We start from the raw sequence: 26,149 nt of genomic DNA, 5'->3' as shown, positions 1-26,149 counted from the left end.
AGGCTTAAAATAGTGGAAGATAAATCAGTTCAGGATTGCCTGGAGTCTTGGTGTCACCGACAGCCACACATGTTGGTAAACCAAGTGCACTGCCCTACACATGGTGTGTCCCTGTGATGGGGAGCAAGGCCAAGACCTACATCTTTCTACATGACTCAGTGGTGTTTCTTGTGGAGAGTTTAGTCAGCAGCACATTTATTTTCCTCAGAGCAAACAAGGCTCAGGCTTGTTACTAACTAAACACATGAAGGTTTCAAGCTTAGCTGAACACACTTGCCCAGACACCCACTCTGCTATGACAGCTGCAAGTAAAGCATCCCCAGAGCAAACACCTCTATGCAGGGAGCCTTATCTTCAATTATCCAGCCCACACTTGACACTCAAAGCTGAAGCAGAGAAATTGCATTGCCAGGAGGCTGGGGTAAGAGTCCAGCATCACCTCAGCAAGCTGAGCTCGAACCGTGGCCAAATGCTCCAGCCCTCCTGACACTCTGCAGACACCTGGCTGAATAAGATCAGAGGTAGTCCATTAATTGAATTTAAGGCTGATGAAACTCATCTCTGAAAGCTGGTTAGTGCCATATTCATTTTTGCCAAAGCTTTCAGTACCGAGCAAGCTGCTAGAAAGGAACAGGCAAGCTTGAGAAAATGTGGGGCTTTTTTTGGTTTACAGAAGTTCTGGCATCAGATTACAGTGTTTGTTAGCAGTCTCTGCTGAAGAAAGCACAAGATTTCTTCTCTTTAGTAAAATCAGAGCACACAGTGCAGCATTGCCCACATCTCATGGCCCATTTCCATCTGTCTGCACCATAAGGCCACACCTGGGCAGAGAGGCATCATGGCATGTCCCTTTTTTTCTAGCTGCAGACCAGCTACATTAGGGTGGTTCAGAGCCCAAGCCAAGAAGACCACTTCTCAGCAGGGCCCTAAGCTCACTAACTCAGGCCCTGGCATCCTTCACATGGCTTCTGGACCAAGAGATCTGACATCTGGCCAGCAAAGCACATGGGAGGAGAGTCAGCACCTTCCATCACAGGTATGTGGATATTGGTTTGGCTTTCTTTCATTATGCACTTGCTCAGGCATCCCCATTAAATAGTGTTTAAATTAAATTACCTATTTTTCCACTAACTGTGCATTTTGCAAACATCTCACCTGTGGTTTTCATGCAGTGTTCATAGTTCCTCCTGGGGAGGGAGGTGGGTGCAAAGCTTCACAGTTAATATTTTTGTTCTCAGTGCTTATCTCTTGAAGCCACGGAAGGAACAGGTTAAACAGAACTTCTACAAATGACAAAGGATGGTTTCCCTGGCTACACAGTGCTCTCCTCTGCTCTGCTCTGCTAAATACACTGCAAGAGCACTCACAAGGGGCCCAGTTCTCAATCTACTAAGACAATGGGAGTTTATCTTTGTGCTTTAATGGCAGCACAATCACAGCCCCTTGCTTCTTGGCTAGACATGACAATCCGTTGGCCACTCCACTTCTAAACAACAAAAAATGACCACATTACTGTACCTGTCTCCATTTTTTTCCAGCTGCATCTCCTCAGTTGTACCATTGGACCCAAAGACTGTCATGAAAATACTGGCATCTGTACCACCACTTTCAGTGTCTCCAGTCACCACCGTGACTTCATAGAGGACCTGGTGAGGAGTTGAAACAGTCAGAAGGTTTAATTTGGACCTTAACCCATGCAAAATCCTGGCCAAAATGCTAGACAGGGGATCTGCCTCTTTGCCAGAAATCATTACACCATGGCTTTGTGGTTTCTCTCTCCACACCTTCATTTCCAGAGCCAAAGTTAAAGACTGAAACTTGCTACAGGATGTTCCTCTCTGCATCACCTATGACTTTTTCTGCAGATTTTCTCAGTTTGGATGGACAAAGAGAGACACACTCATTTTGACAACCACATGCTTGTGGGGCAACGAAGACCTGGCAAAGCGTTTCTTCAAGGCAGTCACAACCCTCACATCCGTGTTGGGGTGTCCAGCCCTCTGCTTCTGGCATCTCCTTCCAGACAACTCCCAGGGCTCCAGATCTCTGCACTGCCACAAAATCTTCCTGTTTTGTTGGGTTTTATTAAAAAAAAACCACAACAAAAAATACCAAAACAAACCACCAACAAACCAGCTCCAAAAGACACAATTGTTTCTTTCCCTTGACTGCAAAATGTTTCCCCCAGGTTTTTGGTGTCCATATGGACAACACTTAGTCCAACACTGCTAGTAGTTTTGAAGCCTGTATCTGAATGGTCTCTCAAGCAGAAGAAGGCAGCTCTCCTGCTTCCAAATGAGATGTGCACTGCTGCATGGGACACAGAGTCTCGCCAGATCTTGCAGATTAAAGGCATGCCAATTTGTGAAAAGATGTTCTCGCCTTATTAGCCTAACTTTGTTCTTTTCTCCTGACATGTGCCTAATAAGATTCAGCATAAAATATTTCAGAAGCCTGCAAATCCCAGTGGCTGTCAGTGGCATTAAGACTTTTAGGCCCTTTAGATGCTTTCAAGATCGTACCTATGGTAACAAGACCTCTGGATCTGAGAAGTGGAAGAATACCAATAAACAGCCACAGCAAAACGTATTTCAAATAGTGCACTACTAGGCAATTTTTATTGGCCTGAACTGTGATTGCCACAGAAACAAACAGTGCAAAGGAATGGAAAGTAATGGAAAAAATAATTTTCATGTTTGTTCAATCCCGAGTAACCTGTCCATCACATATTCATCCATATACATTTTACAACATAGCAGAGCATCATATTTGCTATAGGTGGGAGAAAAAATCCTTTTAACAAATGCAGTAAAGGTTTTTAGTGACTGTAGTGGACATTGACTAGTTTCTTTATGTATGGGAAGGCAAATACTTGAATTAAAACGCAAAGAGGGAATATCAAGCCAAGAAGAAAATGAAACTGAAATGGGTATGCATGGATGTGCAAGAGTCAAGCAAAAGCAAAACAAAAAAGCATTAACTTTCCCAAAGTTGATAAAGGTATTGGTCTTATCTGAACTAAAAAAAAAAAAAAAAAAAATTTTCAGTTTCTCGGTACAGCTATTTACAAGGACATATTCCCAAATTCCCTCAACTAGGAGACTGATCAGAAAGTCAAATGTGCACTTCTGATTTAATGTCTCGAGCATCTCCCCTAGTTTCCTTCAAACCTTTCAGCAAGTTTCTGGCCCAACATCACAGAAAAAAAAATTAGTTAAATATGTCAATTTCTGGCATGTTTATGAAAATGTATATTCAGGATTGGGCTTTTAAATGAAGACTGAACCTAAGTCATCCACTTCAGTCTACAGGCAGACCATCAGCTCACTGTTAGGAGTCAGTAAACCTTATTCAGGAGGTCAAACAATTGATGGAAAGTTTTTGAGATATTAGATTTTAACCTTGATATTCAGTCTGAGGGAGGTTTGAGGGTTTTTTCCTGCTTAGGTCAGTTCTACCACTGAAACCTGTTTTCATTTCTTGATTCCTTCACAGATGCTAAAAATGTAATCACATTTTCATGTGTCTGGGGAGCAAGCAAGATTTCAGGAGAATATGCTTAGCTTAAGAATCAAGACCAGCATAAAGAAAAATTAATGTACTATGGAAGTGTAACCTCATTGTAAATAGAAACACATCTGTAGAGGTTTTAAATTGCCATACAGGTATTAAACACAGTGTTATTGTCTCATTCATCCAGACTGTTATTTCTGTTATAAATCTTACACCCAAAATCAGCAAAGCTCAGCTTTCCAATTTTTACTCGGTTGAAATACAGCATAGGACACATTACTTCAAATTTCATATATATGGATGAAAAGGCTATATAGGTTTTTTTTCATTGTGTATTCATCTTTAATCAGTTTGTTAATTTAGAAGATCAAGCTTACAAATGCCTCCATGTTTCAGCTACTTCCAATTATTGTTAGTTTCTAACTGAATTCATTTTCCCTACCCCACATTAGAAAAGCTGGTGAGTAGCCACACTGTGCAGAGATTGCTCCAGTTTCATAAGTTACAAGTTAGATTGCACCAAGGCTCACCTTGCAGCTGCCCCCAGGCTATTGGTACCAGGTGATGCAGTGGGTGCTTCAGGTGTGGTGACAAAAGTAGGACATGTTGATGAACTGTGTCCTACATGCTTTGCCCTACCCTGTCCTGTCCATGCCACAGTTGCACCCAGCCAGCATTATTAAACTGTGCTCTACGTGGAAATAATACTAAACCATTCCTAAAGATTTTGCCTAAGAAATGGCAAAACCCCCCCTGGAAAGAAAAGACTCAGACCCTATGCAGAACTCACAGAATCACAGAATGGTTTGGGTGGGAAGGGACCTTTCAAGGGCAACCAGTCCAACCCCCTGCAGTGAGCAGAGACATCTGCACCTAGATCAGGTTCCTCAGAGCCCAGTTCAAACTGCCCTGGAATGTTTCCAGGGATGAGGCATCTCTCACCTCTCTAGGCAACCTGGGACACTGGGACAGTGTTTCACCACCTTCACCATAAAAAAAATTTCTTCCTAATATCTAGTCTAGATCTCTCCTCCTGCAGTTTAAAACCCTCACTCCTTGTACTATCACTACAGGCCCTGCAAAAAAGTCAGTCCTCCTCTTTCTTATAGGTCCCTTTGAAGTATTGAAAAGCTGCTATAAGGTCACCTCAGAGCCTTCTCTTCTCCAGGCTCAACAACCCAAACTCTCTCAGCCTGTCTTCACAGAAGTGCTCCAGTGCTCTCTTCATTTTTGGGGCCCTTCTGGCCACAAGCTGTATCAGCACAAGTCCATGCAACAACTAGAAATACAGAATGAATCAGGAGCCTACCTTGAGGCCAACATTAATGCAGTCTGCATCCAGGATGTTGAGGATTCGTGAGGTGAGACCATCACCTTTGTCTCTGGCCAGCCAGCACTTACAGACAAAGTTATACATGACGCCTTTGGTGGGCACAACGATGTTGATCTCTTCCACCAGCCAGCAGCTCTCTGGGGTAGCACCATCATGCCCCACCTGTGAAAGGCAGTGAGAAAACACCAGCTGGTTAAAGGGGATGTCCTGGGAGGAGAGACCCCAGCTGGGTGTTCTAAACAGCTGCAAGGACTGAGTGTTGGCTATATACACCATTATACAAACCCGTTCCCCAGTGGAGTGGAGTGAGCTGTGAAATACTTTGTGCCATTGCTGCCCAACAGGCAAGGCACCAGTGTATGTGGTAGCTGACATAGGCAAGGAGACCCAGGTCATCTGCTGCTGAGCATGTGGTAAGGCAGGACACCATCAGCCCTAGTGGTAATCAAGGCGAACATCAAATGGGTAGATTGGACTGACCTACATGAAAACATGTCCACTCTCTACCTCTGCTCTGTTGGCTTCTACCTGCTAGTTTGCTGATCTCTACAGACCCATTTCTCCATCCTTCCAGCCCATCTGCTGCTGCTGTTACACTTAGAAGTGACAGTTGGACGGGGCTCTGAGCAGCCTGATCTAGGTGCAGGTGTCCCTGCTCGCTGCAGGGAGATTGGACTGGATGGCCTTGAATGATCCCTTCCAACCCAAACCATTTGGTGATTCTGTGATTCTACAGCTATCCAAAGCTTCACAACCAAAAGGGAAGATTCAGCTAGGCAAAAACCCATGTGCATTATTCAAGCAACCTTTCACTCACAAATCCACATCTGAGTCAACTGCATATATCAGACTGTTTCTCTGCTTCCCATCTCCTTTAACTGCAAAAGGTCCATGTTCAAATGGGAGCCAACAGATGGAGCTTACATCTGCAGCTGCTTGATTTTCAGGGACCACCTCCTCCATGCCAAGAATGGTGCATCTTGGAGAGCAAGAAGTCACACAAGAGTTGCAGGAAGCCTGCATGGTTGAACAAGAGGCTCCTGACAAAACTTAAATGGAAAAAGGAAGAATACTAGATGTGGCAGCAGGGACAAGGGACCTGGATAAACACAGAGACACTGCCCAGGCGTGTAGGGATGAGGTTAGGAAAGCTGAAGCCCACCTGGAGCTGTGTCTGGCCTTGAAGAGAAGCAAGCAATGTTCCTACAGGTGTACCAGCAGCAAAAGAACACCAATGGTGCAAACTTCTCAAGAAACTGCATGTGTCCCTCTTAGAAAATGTGGCAATTCATCCCCGGGCAGACTTAGAAGCATAGTTATGCATCTCAGCTAATGCATGAAACTCAGTCATCCAATCATTCCAATGAGCTATCTGTATCTAAAAGGTTGAATAAAAGAGCTACTCACAATTGATTATTTTCACAGGAAGTGTTGCTTGTGCCACTACCAGGAAAATTAAGTCTTTAGCTCTCTCTGGTTTTGTTTTTAAATTATTAGGATATTTAGGGTTGTTCAGAAAATAACTTTTAATAACAGATTAATCTAGAGTGATATATCTGTGGCATCTTTTTTTTTCCCCAAAAAAACCCAAGTGATTTTTTTTTTCCCTGTCTCAGCCATCACTGCGATTAGGCCTATTATTACTATACTAATTTCTGTGCAGCTGCAGAAAATTAGAGTTATCCACGAGGGAAATTAAAATCTCCAATGGACGCATTAATCCTCAGATTCCTGGGTTGTGAGGTGAATGGGAATATAATACTGTCTGCTGCCCTGCTCCAAGCCCAAAGCCCCTTTGAGAGCCTGCACACAGCCTCTTGAGATCTGTTGCAGGAGGGTGCAAATGAGGTGGTGGGGAAAGTTCAGGGCAATGTATCTGCAGTAAGGCAGAGTCAGAGCACCTGGAAAGAAAATCCTGATGAAGCCAATAAAGTCTGCTGCTATCTTGGTTTTGTTACAGACACCTCCTAGAGCGTTGTTCCGAGACATTGCTAGGTACCAGTTTTTCACAGCAACCTTCTACTCCTTTGGCATCAGTGACTAGTCAAAAGAAAGCATCCTGCACATCCAGCAGCCCTGGAAAACCTGCACACTAGCAGATTTCCAAGGGCTCCAAGAACAATGGATCCACACTGGAGCAGTTTCTGAGGATCTGCAGCCCTTGTGAAGGACCCACGTTAGAGAAGTTCATGGAGAACTGTGTCCTGTGGGAGAGACTTCACACTGGAACAGGGGACTAGTGTGAGGAGTCCTTAATCTGAGGAGGAAGGAGCAGCAGAGACAATGTGTGATGAACTGACCACAAAACCCATTCCCCATTGCCCTGCACCACTGAGGGGAGGACATGGAGGAAGAGGGAGTCCCTCAACCACGGGTCCTGAGAGAGCTGGTGGATGCAGTTGCTGAGCCTCTGTCCATCATATTTCAGAGGTCATGGCAGTCTGGTGAGGTTCCTGCTGATTGGAAAAAAGGGAACATAGCCCCTATTTTTAAAAAGGGGAAAAAGGAAGACCCAGGGAACTACAGGTCAGTGAGTCTCATCTCTGTGCCTGGCAAGGTCATGGAGCAGATCCTCCTGGAAAATCTGCTAAGGCACATGGAAAATAAAGAGGTGATTGGTGACAGCCAACATAGCTTCACTAAGGGCAAGCCATGCCTGACCAATCTGGTGGCCTTCTACAACAAGGCTACAGGGATGGAGGATGGTGGCAGAGCAATTGATGTCATCTACCTGGATTTGTGCAAGGTGTTTGACACTGTCCCACATGACATCCTGGTCTCCAAACTGACAAGGCATGGATTTGACAGATGGACAACTCAGTGGATAAGAGATTGGCTGGATGGCCACACCCAGCTTGTTGTGGTCAATGGTTCAGTGTCTGAGTGGAGGCAGGTGATGAGTGGTGTCCCTCAGGGGTCAGTATTGGGACCAGTGCTGTTTAACATCTTTGTTGGAGACATGGACAGTGGGATTGAGTGTATCCTCAGCAAGTTTGCTGATGACACCAAGCTGTGTGGTGTGGTTGACACCCAAGAGGGAAGGGAGGCCATCCAGAGGGACCCTGACAGGCTGGAGAGCTGGGCCAGTGCCAACCTCATGAAGTCCAACAAGGCCAAGTGCAGGGTCCTGCACCTGGGTCAGTGCAACCCCAGGCACAAATCCAGGCTGGGGGGAGAATGGCTGGAGAGCAGCCCTGAGGAGAAGGACTTGGGGGTGGTAGTTGATGAGAAGATTGACATGAGCCACCAGTGTGTGCTGGAGCCCAGAGAGCCAATTGTGTCCTGGGCTGCATCAAAAGCAGTGTGTCCAGCAGGGCCAGGGAGGGGATTCTGCCCCTCTGCTCTGCTCTGGTGACACCCCACCTGGAACACTGTGTGAAGCTCTGGAACCCTCAGCACAATAAGGATATAGACGTGTTGGAGAGGGTCCAGAGAAGGGCCACCAAGATGATCCAAGGCCTGGAGCAGCTCTGCTCTGGAGACAGGCTGAGAGAATTGGGGCTGTTCAGTTTGGAGAAGAAAAGGCTCCAGGGAGACCTTAGAGCACCTTCCAGTGCCTGAAGGGGCTCCAGGAAAGCTGGGGAGGGGATTTTCATCAGAGAAGACAGTGATAGGACAAGGGGTGATGGTTTCAAACTGAGAGAAGGGAGATTCAGGTTAGATATTAGGAAGAAATTCTTCCTTATAAGAGTGATGAGGAACTGGAATGGGTTGCCCAGGGAGGTTGTTGATGCCCCATCCCTGGAGGTTTTTAAGGCCAAGTTGGATGAGGTTTTGTGCAACCTGGTCTAGTGGTTGGGTCTCCTGCCCATGGCAGGGGGGTTGGAACTGGGTGATCTGTAAGGTACCTTCCAACCTTAATGGTTCTATGACTCTATGAAGTTGAGCCAAGGAAGAAGGGAAAGGTGGGATTAGATTTGGTTTTTATTTTCTTCTTATCCTACTCTTCTTTTCTGGGTAATAAATTGAACTAATTTCTCCAATCTGTTTTGCCTATGAGGGTGCTTGCTGAATGTAATTTCTTTTCTTTACAGTTCCTCTCTGCTGTCCAGCTGAGGAGGGGAATAACAGAGTGGCTTTGATGGGCACATGGTGTCCAGCCAGGGTCAACCCACCATGGATGCACAACTTGTACTGAGCAGCTCACAATGACACTGAAATGAAAACAACAAGGGAAAATACAGGAGAGAACTCAAGCAGTAGACAGAAGGAAAAGATGTTAAAAAAAAAAAAAAAAAGAAAGAAAAAAGAAAGAAAAGAAAAAAAAAGAAGATTACTTCTTATTGCAGAAAGTACAGAGAATACTGGAGAAACCTCAGAGTATTCCTGGCTCAGGTCACTAGTCAACAAAGAACTGGACTTGCAACACTGTCTATCACAGAATCATAGAATCACAGACTGGTTTTGGGTGGGAAGGGACCTGTGGCATTCAGGATGTATAGTGCTTGTCTCGAACAATCCAAGAGGTAAGTGATGGACTGTGGCACTCAGGATATCTGTTGTTTGTCTTGTGGCATCTGAGAGTTGAACAACATTTGTTGATGGACTAAAGAGATGCCTCAGCAACCCACCCAACCGTTTTGCTTCCCCTCCTGCGATGTGTACCTGAGAACTGGGGAGTTCAGTGTGGGACATGCTGAGATCGGAGACAAAGGAGATCTACAGCTGGCACTGGGAGCAGAACATCCAGTGAAAACCAGGCCTTGATATGAAAACCACCGACTTAGCAGGACAAGACAAAGAGTGCCAGTCTCAAGCCACTTCCTAGGACTGAAACTCCACTGCAACAAACTAATCCTGTGGTGCCAGTTGTCTCAACCTCCTCTTTTGCTTTGGCTGATCTCATCAATTAGCCCAACAAAGACTACATAGCCCCTGGCATCATACCTGCCCCCTGCTATCTCTGAGGAGCACAGAGAAGATAGAAGGATTTTCTCCCTTATTCAGTGAGAAAAGTGGGGGTGCAGTGGGCAAAAACTGTATAAAAATCTGGGACACTGTGGGTGCATTTGAAGCACTTCCCCACCAGGAACCACTTCCTCACCAAGGACATCGCTGGACCGTGGTGGTAACTGTTTTCTCACTTGCTGTTCTCTGTATCTCTGCTTTCTCCTTTCTTTTCTGTCTCTGTTCTCCTCCCTGTCCTATCCGCTCTAGGGACTTTGCTGTGTTACTCTGATAAAACATTGTTGTGCACTTGACATCTGACCTAGTTTGCATCTTAATTTCACCATTTGGGATCCCCTTTAAACCTCTTCTCAGGTCCTGCCGGGCAACAAAGGGTGCAGCTGCCGTGCGGCTCATCCCAGGAGAGGGAAGGCAGAGTCCAGCTGCCCCAGCCTCCCACTGCGGTGAGGAGGGTTAGAAAGCAACGGGGTTCTGCCCCATCTCTCGTAAGACCACACACCAGCCCCAGTGCCTCTTTGTGCACCCGAGGTTGTGTTACCTTTGTTTTGTCCTGGCAAGACCATAAAAAATTGCCACATATCCGAATACCGGATCATGACAGGACCTTTCGAGGCCACCCAGTCCAACCTCCTGCAGCGAGCAGGGACATCAGCACCTAGATCAGGTTGTTCAGAGCCCATTTGAACCCGACCTGGAATGTTTCCAGGGATGGGGCATCTCCCACCTCTCTGGGCAACCTGGGCCAGGGTCTCACCACCCTCATTGTAAAACATTTCTTCCTTATATCTAGTTTAAATCTCCCCTCTTTCAGTTTAAACCCATCACCCCTTGTCCTATCTCTACAGGCCCTGCTGAAAAGTCTGTCTCCATCTTTCTCACAGGCCCCATTTAAGTACTGAAAGGCCACAATAAGGTGTCCCTGGAACCTTCTCCTTTCCAGGCTGAACAATATCCTTGACTTCACTCTGTGCTTGCAACGGAGAAAGGCTCTGAACCAGAAGTGGTTCAGAAATGCAGACCAAAACAGGACTCTTCTGATCAGACCTGTCTCTCTGCAGACACAGCACTGTAGGAACAGAAGTACTTGCATTCATTAGAAGAAGAAATACTAAAACTTATTCTAAATAAGCAGTATAAAGTTCCTCTACCCAGTAAGTTGTATTACTCATTCTAACATCGGCATGTCTATTAAAGTACATCAGTAGTAAATATTATATATGTAAGGTTGCAAGACAGGTACAAATGGACCCTTTTCAAATTACTTCATATTTCACCATTTCTGCCTTCACTGTAGTATATTTGTAGGAGGAGAACAACAGCAAATTAAAAGCAGCATCACAATGCACATCTCATGATCCCACTAAATCCTGCATTCTGCTGTCTGGGATGTACAAGGGCTACTGGAAACTGAATCCCCAGGCCATGCTATTTTCACATGGCAACTCCTATTCAGAGCTTCTTGCCTTCTTCCAGAAACAGTCAAATGCCAAATCTGAGAACAAACTGTTCCTCACTTTTCCCAAGTAGATAATTAGCAATTTTCTGCAATGTCCCTGAACACTGCAAGGAAAATATGGACTGATTCCATGGCAACCACGGCAGACTGGCACATCCATGTCATTGCTGGGAAGTGGATGAACAAGGAGAGACCTTCCAAGCAATGGGCACTGCATGAGCAGAGGGCCAGGAGAAGGTAGATCCTCCAGCTGCAAGCTGCAGCACTGCAACTAAAAGGGACAAATCAGCAAGAGGTGAGGCAGCAAGCTGGTAAGACCACTGAGGTGGGGGTGAAGGAGTGCAGAAGGTTCCTACCCAGCTTGAAAGCTGTATGTTTTTTCTTTTCCCAACTCTCTGCATTTCATCTGCAACCTTTTCTTTCCCACTTGTAACCCTTTTAAAATTGCTTCTTTTTCCTTGCTTCTGTCTATTTCCAAGTGTTTTTTTCCTATTTTTTCCTGTTCTCTGCGTGCTCCTTACCCTACTCACTCTTTCACAGAATCCCTTTAAATTTCTTTCTTCATCCAGCTCCTTCTGTCTTTCTGACACTGAGGGGTTATACTGACTTTTTCCTCCCTCTCTATCCCAGCCCATGGCTGTTGCCATGTGTACACAGACTGGAAGAGAAGGATTTATGTATTTGCTTCAATTTCAAAGTTTGACCTAGAGATGTCTAGATAGAAAGTGTCTCTAACACTTGTAATACCCAGGCACTTGGAGTGCACTAAGTAAATGACTTGATAATAAACTCAAATCAAGTATAGGGACTTCTCAAGGTGGCAGAATCCATTGCTTGAATGAAAGCTAAGGGGAGTGCTTCAGTGTACAAGCTGCTACAACAGCACAACACATACAACTGAAAAGATTTTTAATTAGCTAGGATTTCTCTTATTCTCTTATATCTTTCACTTGTCTCCCTCCGAATGCACAAGCACACACACCAACAGGTAGGTTTGCTGAAACACAGGGTATGGGGTAAAAATAGACTTAAAAGAGCTTTTGAAGTCTTCAGATGCTGTGGATTTCAGCACTCAGGGAGCTGGTGCAGGCTTTGAGGAGATGGAAATGCCATATGAAGCAAGAATGATGTACACAAATGCACTGCAGGAGTCATGTGAAATTTAAGCTCAGTGATGGAAAGTCCATGCAAATTCTGTCTCCCTGAGCCATAGAAGAAATAATGGCTCCTCTATTGAAATTTGTTTGTGCACGTTACTTTTGAATTATGATTAATTTTCTTCTCTAAGCCTGGGTCCTCCAAGCTGTGAAAACCATTTTCATGTTTAGCTAGAAAATTATACAAAATGCATTTCTCACTGCAGGTACAATTTATTAAACCCTACTGGAGGTACTGTAAAACTCAAGTAGGAAAAAGACTGATGGAGGACTGCAACCTGGCAACCTTCACTGCATCTGTCAGTAACAGGGCTTGACTAAGAAAAAGCAATGCCAGAGATGGGACAAAAATGGGACATGTTACAGCCTCTGTGTAAATGAAAAACTATCTTCTGCTTCCCAAGGTCCTTGGTTTTATCAGACTTAAATAATAGAATCATGGAATGGTTTGGGTTGGAAGGGACCTTAAAGATCATCCAGTCCCAACCCCCCTGCATGGGCAGGGACACCTCCCACCAGCCCAGGTTGCTCCAAGCCCCATCCAACCTGCCCTTCAACACTGCCAGGGATGGGGCAGCCACAGCTTCTCTGGGCAACCTGGGCCAGAGTCTCACCACCCTCACACTCAAGAATTTCTTCCTAATGTCTAACCTCAATGTTCCCTCTGCCAGTTTTAATCCATTCCCCCTGGTCCCATCACTCACTGCCCTTGTCCCAGGTCCCTCCCCAGCTTTTCTGGAGCCCCTTCAGGCACTGGAAGGTGCTCTAAAGTCTCCCTGGAGCCTTCTGTTCTCCAGGCTGAACACCCCAACTCTCCCAGCCTGCTGGGTCCCACCCTGGACCTGCTGGCCATGCTTCTTTCCATACAGTCCAGGACACAGTTGTCTGTCTGGGCTGCCAGCACACATTGCCAGCTCATACAACAAAATGCAGCAGTACAGGCAGGAGGTGATCTGCTAGAGAGCAGCTCCATGGAGAACCACCTTGGAGTCCTGGTAGAAAACAAGTTCTCCATGGGACAACAATGTGCCCTTGTGGCCAAGAAAGCCAATGGTATCTTGGGGTGCATTAGGAGGAGAGTGTCCAGCAGATCAAGGAAGATTCTCCTGCCCCTCTACTCTGCCCTGGTGAGACCTCACTTGGAGTGTTGTGTCCAGTTCTGGGCTCACCAGTTCAAGAGGGACAGGGATTTGCTGGAGAGAGTCCAATGGAGGCCATAAGAATGATGAAGGGACTGGAACATCTGCCTGATGAGGAAAGGCTGAGAGACCTGGGGCTTTTCAGTCTAGAGAGAAGAAGACTGAGGGGGGATCTAATTAATGTCTATAAATACATGAGGGCATCAAGAAGGCAGGGACAACCTCTTGTCACTTGTGCCCTGTGACAGGACGAGGGGCAATGGATTCAAACTGGAGCCCAGGAAGTTCCACCTCAACATGAGGAGAAACTTCTTTCCTGTGAGGGTGACAGAGCCCTGGGACAGGCTGCCCAGAGAGGCTGTGGAGTCTCCTTCTCTGGAGACTTTCCAGACCCATCTGGATGCCTTTCTGAGTGACCTGCCCTTGTTGTTTGTTTAGTATTTTTTGTGTGTTTTGGTTTTTGGGGTTTTTTTGTCCTGCTCTGGCAGGGGGGTTGGACTCGATGATCATCTGAGGTCCCTTCCAACCCCTGACATGCTGTGATTTTGTGGTTCTGTGATTCTCATCTGGCAATCACCCCCAAGCCCTTCCCCCTAAAATAAGTGTACTTATTTTCAGGTTTGGACACATAATAGCTCATTAGCACACCTCTGTGTTTATTCCTGTTAGACCCTAGTGACTTTCCTTCCCTGCTAAGAATAACAGGAACATGTGCTTTCTTTGGCCATGCTGCATTCACAAAGTACCTCCACTTTTTTGATCTCCCCGACATCTAAGCCCCAAACAGAGAATTTCTCTATGGATCCATCTGCAAACTCGTCTTTTCCTTCTGGGAGATCCAGCCACAGCCTCTCCGTCTGCACTTTCCCAGGACCCATGATGATGAGGAACACTCGGCTGTCGGTGCTGGAGTCATACTCTGTGCCCGTCGTGAGGGTGACGTGGTACGGGATCACTGCAACAAACAGAGGTTTAGTCATCAGAAAAGCCCACGTGCATTACCTGGGGCTCCAGAAATCTAGGGAGTCATCCCATTAGAGGGAGCAGTCGTGCATGCCAAATAGGTTCACATCCCACTGAATTCCTCTGGAGAAGTGGTGATGCCATGCTGCGCTGGGCTACAAAAGGGCATGGGAGAATACTTTCTCATACACACTTGGGACTGGATTCTGCAAGGGTTAATTTCCCCAGACAACCCTTCTGGCTGCAAGGAGGTTAGAAGGGTATCACGAAGCCTGGATTCCTCCCTAATAGATGGCAGAACAGCAAAGGGCTTGAATCCTTGTTTACATCAAGAACATCCTGAGGATGAGAGTGAGCACCTGAATCTCAGACAGGTTATTGGACCAAAGTGATCTTACACTCACCATTCAGTGGGGGAATATAAACTTACACTGACTCCAAGGTAAACCACCACTGACTGAATGTCCCACTACCACTGCAAATGTTCTCCTTTGTGCTTCATCCAAGGATTGCTGTGATCTATGGGGCAGCTCAGGGGTTCAGCAAATCCAGACACACTATGGATAAACCTTGTATTAAAGGCAGGTCACACAATAATTTTACATGTTGCATAGTAGTATTGATTAGGAGAAAAGCCTTCAGGACAAGGCTTGGGACTTAGCAGGTTTTCTTCTGTGGTTTTCAGAGATTTCAGTTCAGCTATCAAAAGGAGGAAGTGCCAGCCTTCTTTTCAAGTGCTTTCCAAAAGCTCATTTGGGTAAGCCAAGCAAGTGGTGCAGAATTAGACTCTGAATACTTGTTTGATTTCTCAGAACATTTGTGCAGGGCTATTCAAACCATTCTGACAAGACTCAGAACTCTGAAACTTGCCTTGTCAGACTTGAAACTCAGCCTGACTTCAGCACCATTTTTTTCAATTAAAAAAAAAATAAATATATAAACCTTGGAAAAAAAAAATGGGTTTGATTTAAAATCATCTGGAATTGACATCTAATTTTGCTATATGGTGACTAAGAATTTCTTTGGGGTGGGGTTTGTACTAGAAGCTAGAAATATCTAGCTCAGAATATATGTGCAGTATCAGGGAAAACATGAATTCATGCTGACCACATCTGTTCTAACCTCTGGGCAAAGCAAAACTCAAAGATATTCATTCTGCCTCAGTTTGAGGATTTTGTGTACCAACACAAATTGAACTGATGATTAGGCAAGACTTACTCTCCCCTTTATGGTATTATTTATATCTCAGTAGGCACATCAGCATAATGATCTGCATTCTTCAAAAAATACCCATTGGAGCTTCTGGTATTAGCATGAGTAAAGATTTAGGTGTAGGGAAGATATTTCATAAGAATATCTTGAGGGGTCATGTTTAGAAAAGCTCCAGATTCCTCTTCTAGATGAAATATATTTTGAATAGGGGCAAAATTTTCTTTTGTACAGTTTTTTCCCTCTTATCCTGTGACAGACTATGTTCACAGAACTACCAGCATTTCCAGCTGATGTTGTATCCTGAAGCCAAAGCACCTGCAACATCTCTACATAAAATAAGAACTATGAGAAACTGCTATAATTTCCCACTTAAAATATTTGCTACAGAGACACAGAGTAGCTTGCTACCAGGCTGCAGGGAATACTGTTTGCTGCTCTTTCCTCTAAAAGCTAGGAAACAGATCCTTTAATTTGTTTATCTCCCTTCTGCATTGACTCCCTTTTTCTCCAGGACTCTATAGTTCTAATTCTTCAAACATGGAAGAATGCAAAACCTGAAGTACATGGTCACAGCAGGACACCACAGGTCCACCTGCCCCTCTCCCTTTGCCCTTTGCTTCATTGAGTCCCAGAGGAGAGTTCAGGCTCTTTGAGGGCACATGTCCTTTTCACAGGGCATTGGGTTTCATTAGACCACTTCAGATGTAGTCCACACCATCTCCAGCTCTGCCTTCCAGCATGGAACAAGGATCCCAGTTCAGATCCAAGAAGGTTCCTAGTCAACAAGACTGACCTCTGTGCTCCATCCTCACATCATCGCCTGCCCCTCAGAATTATTCACCATCTAAGCATGGTAGAGGGAGAACTGGGCTGCTAAAACTGTCACTCACTTTCCCAGGCACCTTCCAATACCACTTCCCCTAACCAACTAATTAACAGCTGGCTTTTTATCCAGCTCAGGAGGTGGCTGTCTGGCTCACACAGTCCATCTTATCTGAAGTTCCTTCAAGATGCATTTCCCTTAATGAGGCCATGTCACTGCAACAGAGTTAGTGGCAATGACAAGCTCCAGGACACGGAGAAGAAAGACCACCCTGGCACAATGGGGAGGATGGGAACTATCCCAGATCTGCTGGAGAGACGTTCTCATGGGAGATGCTGATGTTTTACCCATTATTTGTGAAACTACACAGAATGCCAACATGGCAGATGTTATCCATTGTCTCACCACAGAAGTAATATCAGAAGGAACGTGGGAATCGCTCATTTTTCATTTGAACACAATATGGGATTACAAAAGAAGGGCTGCCCCGAGACACATGGGTTGCAGATCAGGTTAGCTAATGTGCAGCATTATGTCTACTTCACAACTTCAAGGCTCAGGACATGCAAATCCAGGTAACACACCACATCACAAGAAGCTACTGGGTACCAGCTGAGCTGCAGTAACCATTTGTGTGGGATCCCTTGGACTACATCAGTGAAAACAATCTGAATCTACTAAGCCAAATTACACCATTTTACACCTGAAGCTTAAGATAAGTTTAATTATTTTGTACTGTCAGTGGTCTAAGAGCCCACATGCAGTAAAAAACCAAACATGATTCAGCTGCTGCCCTGTTACTAGTTACAACACCATGTCTTTATCATGCGTCTAAAATCTTAATCTAAAACTAAAATACCCCATGCAGGATGACAACAAACTGTAGGTGCAATTTAGATGATAAGTCAGTGTCCTGGATCATAGAGGTGATTAATCAAATCCTACATAAACACAGGAGAAAAAAGCCTGTGTGGTAATGAAGTTATAAGACAATATCAATGGACTGGGAAAGCTATCCACAAAGGTCAACTTCTGCTGGTGGATACTGACCTTCCAAACTTCCTTCATGCCCAGGACAGAAATGGAATGAGCACAGCTTTCCCATTTCATATCAAAGGCATCCAAGAAAGACCAGAACCCCTGCATGGAAGTCACAGTCCAGGACTTTTCCTAAGTTGCAATCCATAAATAGATTTTTCTTTTATATTCAGCTTTGCTTTGTCTCAGGAACCAGAGCCTAAAGACAAAATTCTGCACTAGAGACATCAACTGCTTCCATCAGGCATCTGAGCAGGATCCTCAGTCCAGATATTACGGACTCCTTGTCTTTCAGTGTTAGTGTTTGCAAACCCTCCTCCCCTGCCCAATTCTAAGACAATACACCTAGAAAAGAACAAACTTGCCTGAGCACTCCCAGTTGGTGTGTTTTCTGACTGCCAAGAATCCTGCCTGTGCTCTTGCTCAGTTCACATATCCCACTCCTCTCTCAACCCAACAGCTGCTGTGATGCAGCTACATGTTATGAGGAAAAATCCTAGAAGGTTCTAAAATAAATCACATTAATATTTTTATTAAACAGACATCCTTGGTGATGTCCTGGTTTGAGCCAGGATGAAGCCAATTTTCCTTTTTACTGATTTTTTTTCCTTCAGTGAGCTTTCTTTTAACTAGCAACACTCTGTTCTAGCTCGGCTGATAAGACACTGGAATGTTTTTCTAACTGCTGGGGCTTCGAGGTGGCACCTTCACTCTGCCGGCTCAGACACTACGGGGAGATCTGTGACCCCCCCGAGGGAGGCTGAGTTAGACAGACAGCAAAACTGGCCAGAGATGTTCCATTCCATAGAGCTACGTAAGCTCAGAGGAAGGTCAGAGATCACAGAAGACAACTTCCTTCCTGCTTCTTCTTCCCTTCTCTCCCATCCATGGCCGGCGTCCGGGGAGGACTCCGTCCATCCAGCACCCTTGACCCCAGGCTGGAGCTCTCCTGACCCTCATCACTCTCTGCTTTCTCCAGCAGCATCTCCGGGATTTCTCGGGACTGTTCCAGCTCAGGGGAGTGTGGTGGGAGTTGCTGGGGGTGGGGGGAGGCGAGAGGCTCTTGCACATACCTGAACATATCTGTATATAATTGTATATATGTTCTTATATCATTAGTGTTTAATTAAAGCTGTGCAGTTTAGTTTTCAATCCAGCCAAGTCTCTCTCTTTTTCTCTCTCTCCTTCCCTACCTGGGTGGGAGGGGGAGGGGATCGAGAGCGTTGTTGTCAGACCTGAGTGAAACAGTGACAGGTGAAGAGGCAGTACTAGCCTGATCCTGAAACGGGGAGATGGCTTAAGTGTGGCAAATAAGATCTTACGAAATCTAAACCTTGCTTGGATAATTCAGCTCTAATATGCTGCAGGAAACATAATCTTGAGTACACCAAAGAGCTATAGGAGGAAGAAAGCAGCTGATATCAGCAACAAGAGCTTCTTTAAGGAATCATGTGGGAAAGAGCCTCTTATAATCCAAGGGAGGCTCTTTTGGTGATAGCATGTCTGACTATGATCTCTTTCACTGCAAAGAGCTTTAGATCCTTTGAAGGACACTTCAGAAAAAACTATACTAAACTTGCATACATAATTATATAAAAACTTACATAAATTCTTCCCTTAACTCTCTCAGACCCTGCTGTTCAGAGGTTAGTGTCACTTCTCTCTACCTCTGAAGTCCTCTCTGCAGTGGCAGAGTAGGAGGAAGACGGTGTATGGTTCTTCATGTCAGTGGGTTTGCTTCTGAAGAGGCCCTGTGGACATTGTTGAATAGCTCTTTTCCCACACTTGGTGGTGTGGATGCACTCACCTAACTTTAGGCATCCAAGGGACACAATTTGCAGCTGTAGTTGCCCATAGAGGTGCCTTGTGCTCTTGAACTCACCACGACAGAAACCGGCACACCCTTGAATAGCCACCTACCTAATGATCTTGTCACACTGTCTAAAAACACCGTTCGGAGGGCTCACACCTGCTGGCAGTGGGGAGGTTAATTCTGACAAGCTACAGCATCACAGATTTCCCACAGGAGAGAAAGAAGAGGGTTGGAAACACTGCAGTAGCTGTGAATTCAGGGCTTACTCCACCGTCAGGCTATGGGAGGGGTCAGAAAAGCAGCACACACCAAAACACAAGCACCGACCCAGCCTGTCCCACCGTGGCCTCAACACAAGGTGAAGAGAAGCGATTTGCTGTTCTGCCTCTCCTCCCTCTCCCGGGGGACAAATGCAACCTCTCAAGCACGGGAGGACAGGAGCACATGCAGACATGCCACCAAACACGGCGCTGGCTCACGTGTCCCTTCCTCTGCAGCCTTGACCAAGCGGGATTTTCTCCTCTCCTCCGGGTTCTCGTTGCTACCCTGGCTGGACATGCTGAGGGAGGCATCATCCAGGCTGTTCCGCTCGCCGTCGTAGCTCTGGTTGGAAGGCATGCACAGGAGGTAAGGAGGATGGCTGCCCAGGTGTTGTCAGCTGTTCCCATGTGCCTCCAGGGACAAGAGAAGAAAATCCCATAGAGTCATAGGATCGAAGGATGCTTAGAGTGGGAAGGGACCTTTAGAAGTCATTTAGTCCAGCCCCCACTGCACTGAGCAGGGACCTTTTTAACTAGACCAGGTTGCTCAGAGCAAACCTTCAAGCAAGGCTGACATGGTATGCCTCCAGGGATGGGGCCTCCACTGCCTCTCTGAGTCACCTGTTCTAGTGCTTCACCACCCTCATTGTAAAGAACTTCCTGAGACCAAATCTAAATCTACCCTGCTCTAGTTTAAGGCTATTACCCCTCGTCCTAAAAAAGGGACTAAAAAGCCCCTCCCCAGCTTTCCTGGAGCCCCTTCAGGCACTGGAAGGTGCTCTAAGATCTTCCTGGAGCCTTCTCTTCACCAGGCTGAACACCCAGCTTATCTTCGTAGGGGAGGTGCTCCAGCCCTCTGGTCATTTTTGTGGCCCTCAGGCAGCTTTTTGCTCAGTGTAGCTCAAATAACATGACTTGTAATTTACTGCAGGTCATTAATTTACTTCATTGGTAAGTTTGACAGGCCTTTTTGGATGAATGTGATAATAAAAGAAAATATAATACACCTAACAGCCTTTAATGGTGTGTTGTTACTTTTTTCTGCTACCTGTGTGAGCAATAGGCACAGAAAATTCAGATGGGTGGGTGGGTGTCAGATTTGCTGATCAGGGCACACACTGTGTTGCCAGTCTAGTTGACCTTGTGCAGGTCAAAAAGCACAAGAAGAGGAGTGCTGCAGAGGTGAATGATACAAAACATCTATTGTATTTGAAGAGCCAGTGTAGATGCATTCCATGTTGTTGTCCAATAAATAGGAGGCTCTTACCACACAGTCACATAATTTAAAAAAACAAACAAAAGTTATTAGCTTTTCTTCATTGTGAATTGATATGAATAACAGGATAAGTGTGACCACAGGAATTCAGAGCATTGTCTGCTGCAATTTTATGAGGGAGCATATGGCAATACTCATCTGTGGTGTAATTCTTCTTTAATCCATTCTGCTGAATTCAGGATGAGTCTGGTCAAATTTCATTGATGGTAATTTTAGTGGTAACTGTCAATTAAAATGTTATTGTATTTTGCAAAGTGGACTATTTACATACAATGGTCGTGTAGTCAGCTGCTTTATTATACATCACTGTATAGAAGCAAGAGAAGTCTATTAATCTTGTTTGCTAATTTTAATGAGTGTATGTACCTTGAATTCCAATTAGCTAAATTAGCCTGATAAGGCGACAGAGAATGTACAAGTAGAAAGGTCACTTGACTAGAAACCATTTAGAGCTTTGAGACGTAGCAAAGAAACTAAATTTTTTATGGTTGGCATTGATAGAAGTAGTTCCTGAAAAGATAAACCCATCCAGTCCACTGAGGATGGAGTCAAAGGACCTCATATTTTCACTTGAGGACTTTGGACAGTAGGACCCATAACTGACTTCTTTATGGGTACAGCAAGGAGAGCAGCAGGGAAATACACTCCACTGTGTATTATCAGCAAGGTACTTTGATGTTCAGCTGAAGAGTTTCATTTAGACTCCTAGATTTTCCTGTTGAAATTGCAGGTTACAGAGCTAGTGGCAGCAGGCAGAGAGGGGCCATACTTTCAGCACATGTCTGAAAAGGACAAATTCATTTTGGAGAACTCGAAAAGCTCAAGTCCCTAGTGATCTAACTTGGGCTCCAAGCAGATGCTCAATTATTTTACAGTGATCACCAGCAGTGGGATGGGATCACAGCTCTGAGCCACAGCCGTACCTGTTCATAAAGCGTACGCTCTATCTTTTTGTCCTCTTTCTTTTTGGAGAGCCAGCGCTCACACAGGAAAATGAAGGACTCCTCTGTGGTCTCATCCAGGATCTCTACTTTTTCCAGGAACCAGTCAGGACTGAACATGCTATTGTCATGACGAATCTTGATCTTGTACAAAATGCCAAGGTCCACAGCCTGCAGAGTAAATGTATCCTCCTGCAGAGTGTTCAACAGCAGCTGGTTATGTTACGGAGCTCTCAAGACACCATCAACCAGACAAAAGCAAATGAAGACTACCCAGCACAAAATGTGTTTAAAATCCTCCTCACGTGATGGTGTTTGGTTAAAAGCTTTGCAGCAGTCTATAGAGGCCTCTCCATGCACTGAAACTGTTCTGCAGGGAAGCGTTTTGAAGCCTGCCTCAGCTATGAGGGGAGCTGTGCAAAATGTTGCTTTCAAAGCCAATTTCAAGATTGAATTCCTGGAATTTTACATCCTGGTTTTTAAGTCTGAGAAAAAGACTGCTCTTTTTAACCCAGACAGATTGCTATGGACAATCCAGATAAGAAAATCTTTGCCACCATTATATCTGAGTATCTCCATATGAGACTGTGAATATGACTCACGGACTGACCACCTCTGGAATAATTCTGACAAGCACAGTGACAGTTTAGGTCCCATCCGTTTATCATGCTCTGCAATACAATATATACTATGTACATGCAAAGCAGTTGCACAGAGGCTGTAGGAATGAGAGACCTCAGGTTTTGTGTGCTGTCAAATCTGCAGCTAACAATTCAAGCCAGGTTATATGGACCAAGCTCATCATTTGTCTGACTTCACAGAAACATCGACCCATTTGCTGCAGTGCCTGTCAGCTGTTATACCCAGCTGACAATCCATACAAAGCATTTTAAGAGGTAATGAAAGAGGCAAATGGAATCAATCAATTCACCCCTCACAGGAAAACTCAGCCTATAAAGACAGTCATGGATTTGCTAACCCATTGCATTTGTACCTGTCCTCGTTCAAACTTGTTGAAGTTCGTCTCAGATTTGCTGAGTTTTCTCTCTCCCAGGTCCCCCAGATCTCCATAGATATTTAGGAAAACGTTGGCATCTGTCCCAGCACCATAGATATCTCCAGTGAACACACTTATCTTGTACGTGTGAACTGCAGAAAGAAAGAGATACGGGTTCTGGCCAAGTGACTTATCAAGGTCCATATTAGATATAGAATTTACCTAAGAAAATTGTCCCCAAACTTTCTGCTCATCACTCAGTTCCTGAAGGTTTAAAATTCCATAGGCTTTATCCTTCCAGGCTTCTGGTAATGACCCATAGGTTGGGGAATCAGTGGTCTGAAATCTGCTGACTTTCCTTTTTTCCCTCTAAACAATGCCTGTGCAATACCTTGATCACATAGTGCACAGTTAAAAATGCAAAGAATCATTATAGCTATCACTGGATGCAATGCCAATAGAGGTGAGGGAACTCTGAACCTTCACACACTGGGGCTAGAGGGACGTGCATCTGAAAGCAAGTGATTCAGTGGTGTCAATTCTTAATGCTCCATCTTCCACAAACAAACTCCAGGGATTCAGGTGTGCAATTACCACCAGAATTAATGGCGTGTATCTCTGTATATCTCCCAGACAGAAAGAGAACATGTTTCTGGGTCCTTTCGCTGAGATAGTATTTAATTAAGGAAGTGCTGGAGCTATACTGGTTAAGTACCTTTTCTCTTTAGCTTGCTCGATGACTATCCAATAAAAACTCTTTTAATCTTTAGCAGTGTGCTTTACTAAACCTGTTGAATACTCCTATTTTTATTTTGCTACTCTTTTCCCAATTACAAAGGGAAAACAAACAGTTACTGAAAGCATCCTCTCCAGGAAAACAATTAGGAACTGTGCAAGTCTCTGATTACCCTGGTGGCATACAAGCCCTAGAGAACGCTTCCTTGAAAATCCTAGGGCAATACAAATGAGGAAAAGGCACAAATTATTAGTTTGGATTCTTCTTCGTACATTTGCAGCACCAAAGAAAATATCTGTTGTTTTTTTTTTTTCTTCTTCTCTATCTAACTCTCCCAATAAAGCAAGGCCTATTCTGCTTCATAGTCCATGAAATATTTCCATCGATTTCTCTTAGAAGTGGATGATGACCCTTCACCCACCCAGGTGCAATGCCAGGTTTTATGGTTTGCCTCTTCACATTAGGTCCTAGAGAGTTACAGCTTTGTATTTGAGAGACAACTGCTATTTCAGTATGAAGGAAGGAATGCATATAGTCTAATAAGTCGACGCATCCCTCTTAGATTTTTGCTTGCCAGTTCTGGAGACCTTCAGGACTGAAATGCAGTCAGCTACATAAAAGGTTATCCTCAGAATACCACAAGCTGATTTTCCTATTCTGTCATTTACACTTGGTTACTGCCTAAGATGTGTGAGGACTCACAGAGATGAAGACACCCTAATTTTGGTCCCAGATATTTTATCTATAAAGCAGAAGTTCCAAAACTTAGTCCGATCTCCCAGTGAGAAGAAACCTTCAGTTATCCAAAAAATCCTATTCCACAGATTGTAAAACTTGTTTTAAAGCTTTGCCTTTAGAAGGAAAAAATTAGTCACTTGCATTAGTTAACAGATAGTAACTAATGCAAGGTAAAGGAACAGAAGTTTGTAAGTTAAAGAAAATGACATGCATGTACCAGTTATGCCACTTACTATTTGATATTAAAACTGTTTTTGTCTCCAAGGGAAAAAAAAGTCTCCCATGAGCTACCACATAGTTCCTAACAGGAGGAAGGAGCCCACCTGTCTCTTGTAAGGGCAGAGCACAGAAGTTCTAGCCTTCCCTTCAGCAAGGCAGCTCTTCCCTTGGCCATGGAAAACATTTATAATCCACATAAATTCCACCCCGACAATGGTGTGGGGTAAATGTAAATCTGAGAAAAATGAACAGGGAGAGCAATGATTTTCTCTATTGAATCATCTCGTTGTCAGATGCAAGAACCAAGAATGAAGATGGCAGCTGAATTCAATTTGCTCTGAGCAGGATGTAGGAAGGTTCACAGGCAGAAGCAGTGCAGAGCGGGAAAAGGAGGTCCTAGAGGAAAAAAAAACTGGCAACAGCTGGGAATACAAAGAAGCAGAGAGTTTGGTATAAAGATTCAGTTCCTATTCAGTTGCCTCAGCTACCCAGAGGACCAAACACTCAATGTGAACACTTTACAAGATGGATTCAGAGCTGCATAGGAATTTATTCTGCTCTCCAGAGATACTTTCATGAGGTAAGGTTGGCTGCCTGTAACTAAGTTTTTAGAGGATGTCCATATGTACCTGAAGAGCAGCAGGGCAAAAAATACCAAACCAAACAAAAAACAAACAAACAAACAAAAAACTGTGGGACCATCAGACTGGTAGAGTAGGAAAGGAAAGGGCAGAGTTCACAGGACAGGTGAAGTTGAGCAGATGAGTAAGGATATTTACAGAGGACAAGATGCAGGAAATTTGTTAGCCATCAGAGGAGATGTGCAAACTACACTTGTGTCAAAGGCTGTCTTTGGCAGGTTTATATATGCCCTACAGGAAAATAATGGTATTATTGCACAACAATGCTTCAGGTATAAAAGAGGTAAAAACAGCAGGAGAGGGACATTTGAACTGTCATACCAGCATTGCATTTGCCTGAATCACACATCCACAGATTTTCTTCAAAAAAATCAGATGAACAGGTGCCTGCCTACTCGCAGGATTATATTACCTTCCAATGGGTCTTCAACTTCTTCCTCTATCTGCTTGAGGGTCCCATCCTTCATGAGTTTTTCAGTAAAAATGTCAGAGGGTACCAGTTCTCTGACAATCTCACCATCATCTTCAGACTTTGCAAGCCATCTTTCACATGGAAATGTGACAGTTTCCGAGCCCTGGAGTAAGCAAGACAGGGATAATCTCTTCAAACAAAGTGAACACAGTTGGCATTTCCCCTTTGAAAATGCTCTGACATGCAGGCAAGGATTTTCAACTCATGTATGTATGCATGTGCATGTAGATGAAGACCTGAAATAGCATATAGAAATATCTGTCCTCCAGAAAGAGGACATCTAAGGACTCTTGAGAAGCATGGAACATGTAGCAGAGAGCAGTATTCCCAATGACTGTGTGAGACAGGCTGCATGACCCAGTATATCTCTGCTTGTCCCAGGTTTTGATATTGCAAATTCCTAATCAGGACTGCACTGTTCCAGCTGAATCCATGCTTCACTGAGACTCTGCAATCCCTCCTGAATCTTTATTCAGGCAGCATTATCTTTGAAGTCAGTGGGGTTTTTTTTCTG

The 26,149-nt window shown here is 44.7% G+C and overlaps 1 protein-coding gene across 1 annotated transcript in view; it reads right to left on the bottom strand.

Moving 5' to 3' along the window:
- LOXHD1 (lipoxygenase homology PLAT domains 1) overlaps nucleotides 1-26,149 on the bottom strand; it is a 154,790-nt gene that overhangs the window by 36,080 nt on the left and 92,561 nt on the right. The window contains exons 29-35 of the mRNA XM_051642711.1: nucleotides 25,576-25,738; nucleotides 22,827-22,981; nucleotides 21,815-22,024; nucleotides 19,835-19,958; nucleotides 14,253-14,461; nucleotides 4,823-5,008; nucleotides 1,519-1,646 (exon numbers count right to left, since the gene is read on the bottom strand). Of these exons, the coding sequence (XP_051498671.1) occupies nucleotides 1,519-1,646; nucleotides 4,823-5,008; nucleotides 14,253-14,461; nucleotides 19,835-19,958; nucleotides 21,815-22,024; nucleotides 22,827-22,981; nucleotides 25,576-25,738 (1,175 nt within the window). The remainder of the gene's footprint in view (nucleotides 1-1,518; nucleotides 1,647-4,822; nucleotides 5,009-14,252; nucleotides 14,462-19,834; nucleotides 19,959-21,814; nucleotides 22,025-22,826; nucleotides 22,982-25,575; nucleotides 25,739-26,149) is intronic.

Source organism: Apus apus, chromosome Z (assembly GCF_020740795.1).
Source record: "Apus apus isolate bApuApu2 chromosome Z, bApuApu2.pri.cur, whole genome shotgun sequence".
In the NCBI taxonomy this organism is placed as follows: Eukaryota; Metazoa; Chordata; class Aves; order Apodiformes; family Apodidae; genus Apus; species Apus apus.
Note: the sequence above shows the minus strand (reverse complement) of the source record. Positions and strands in the feature narration are given on the sequence as shown.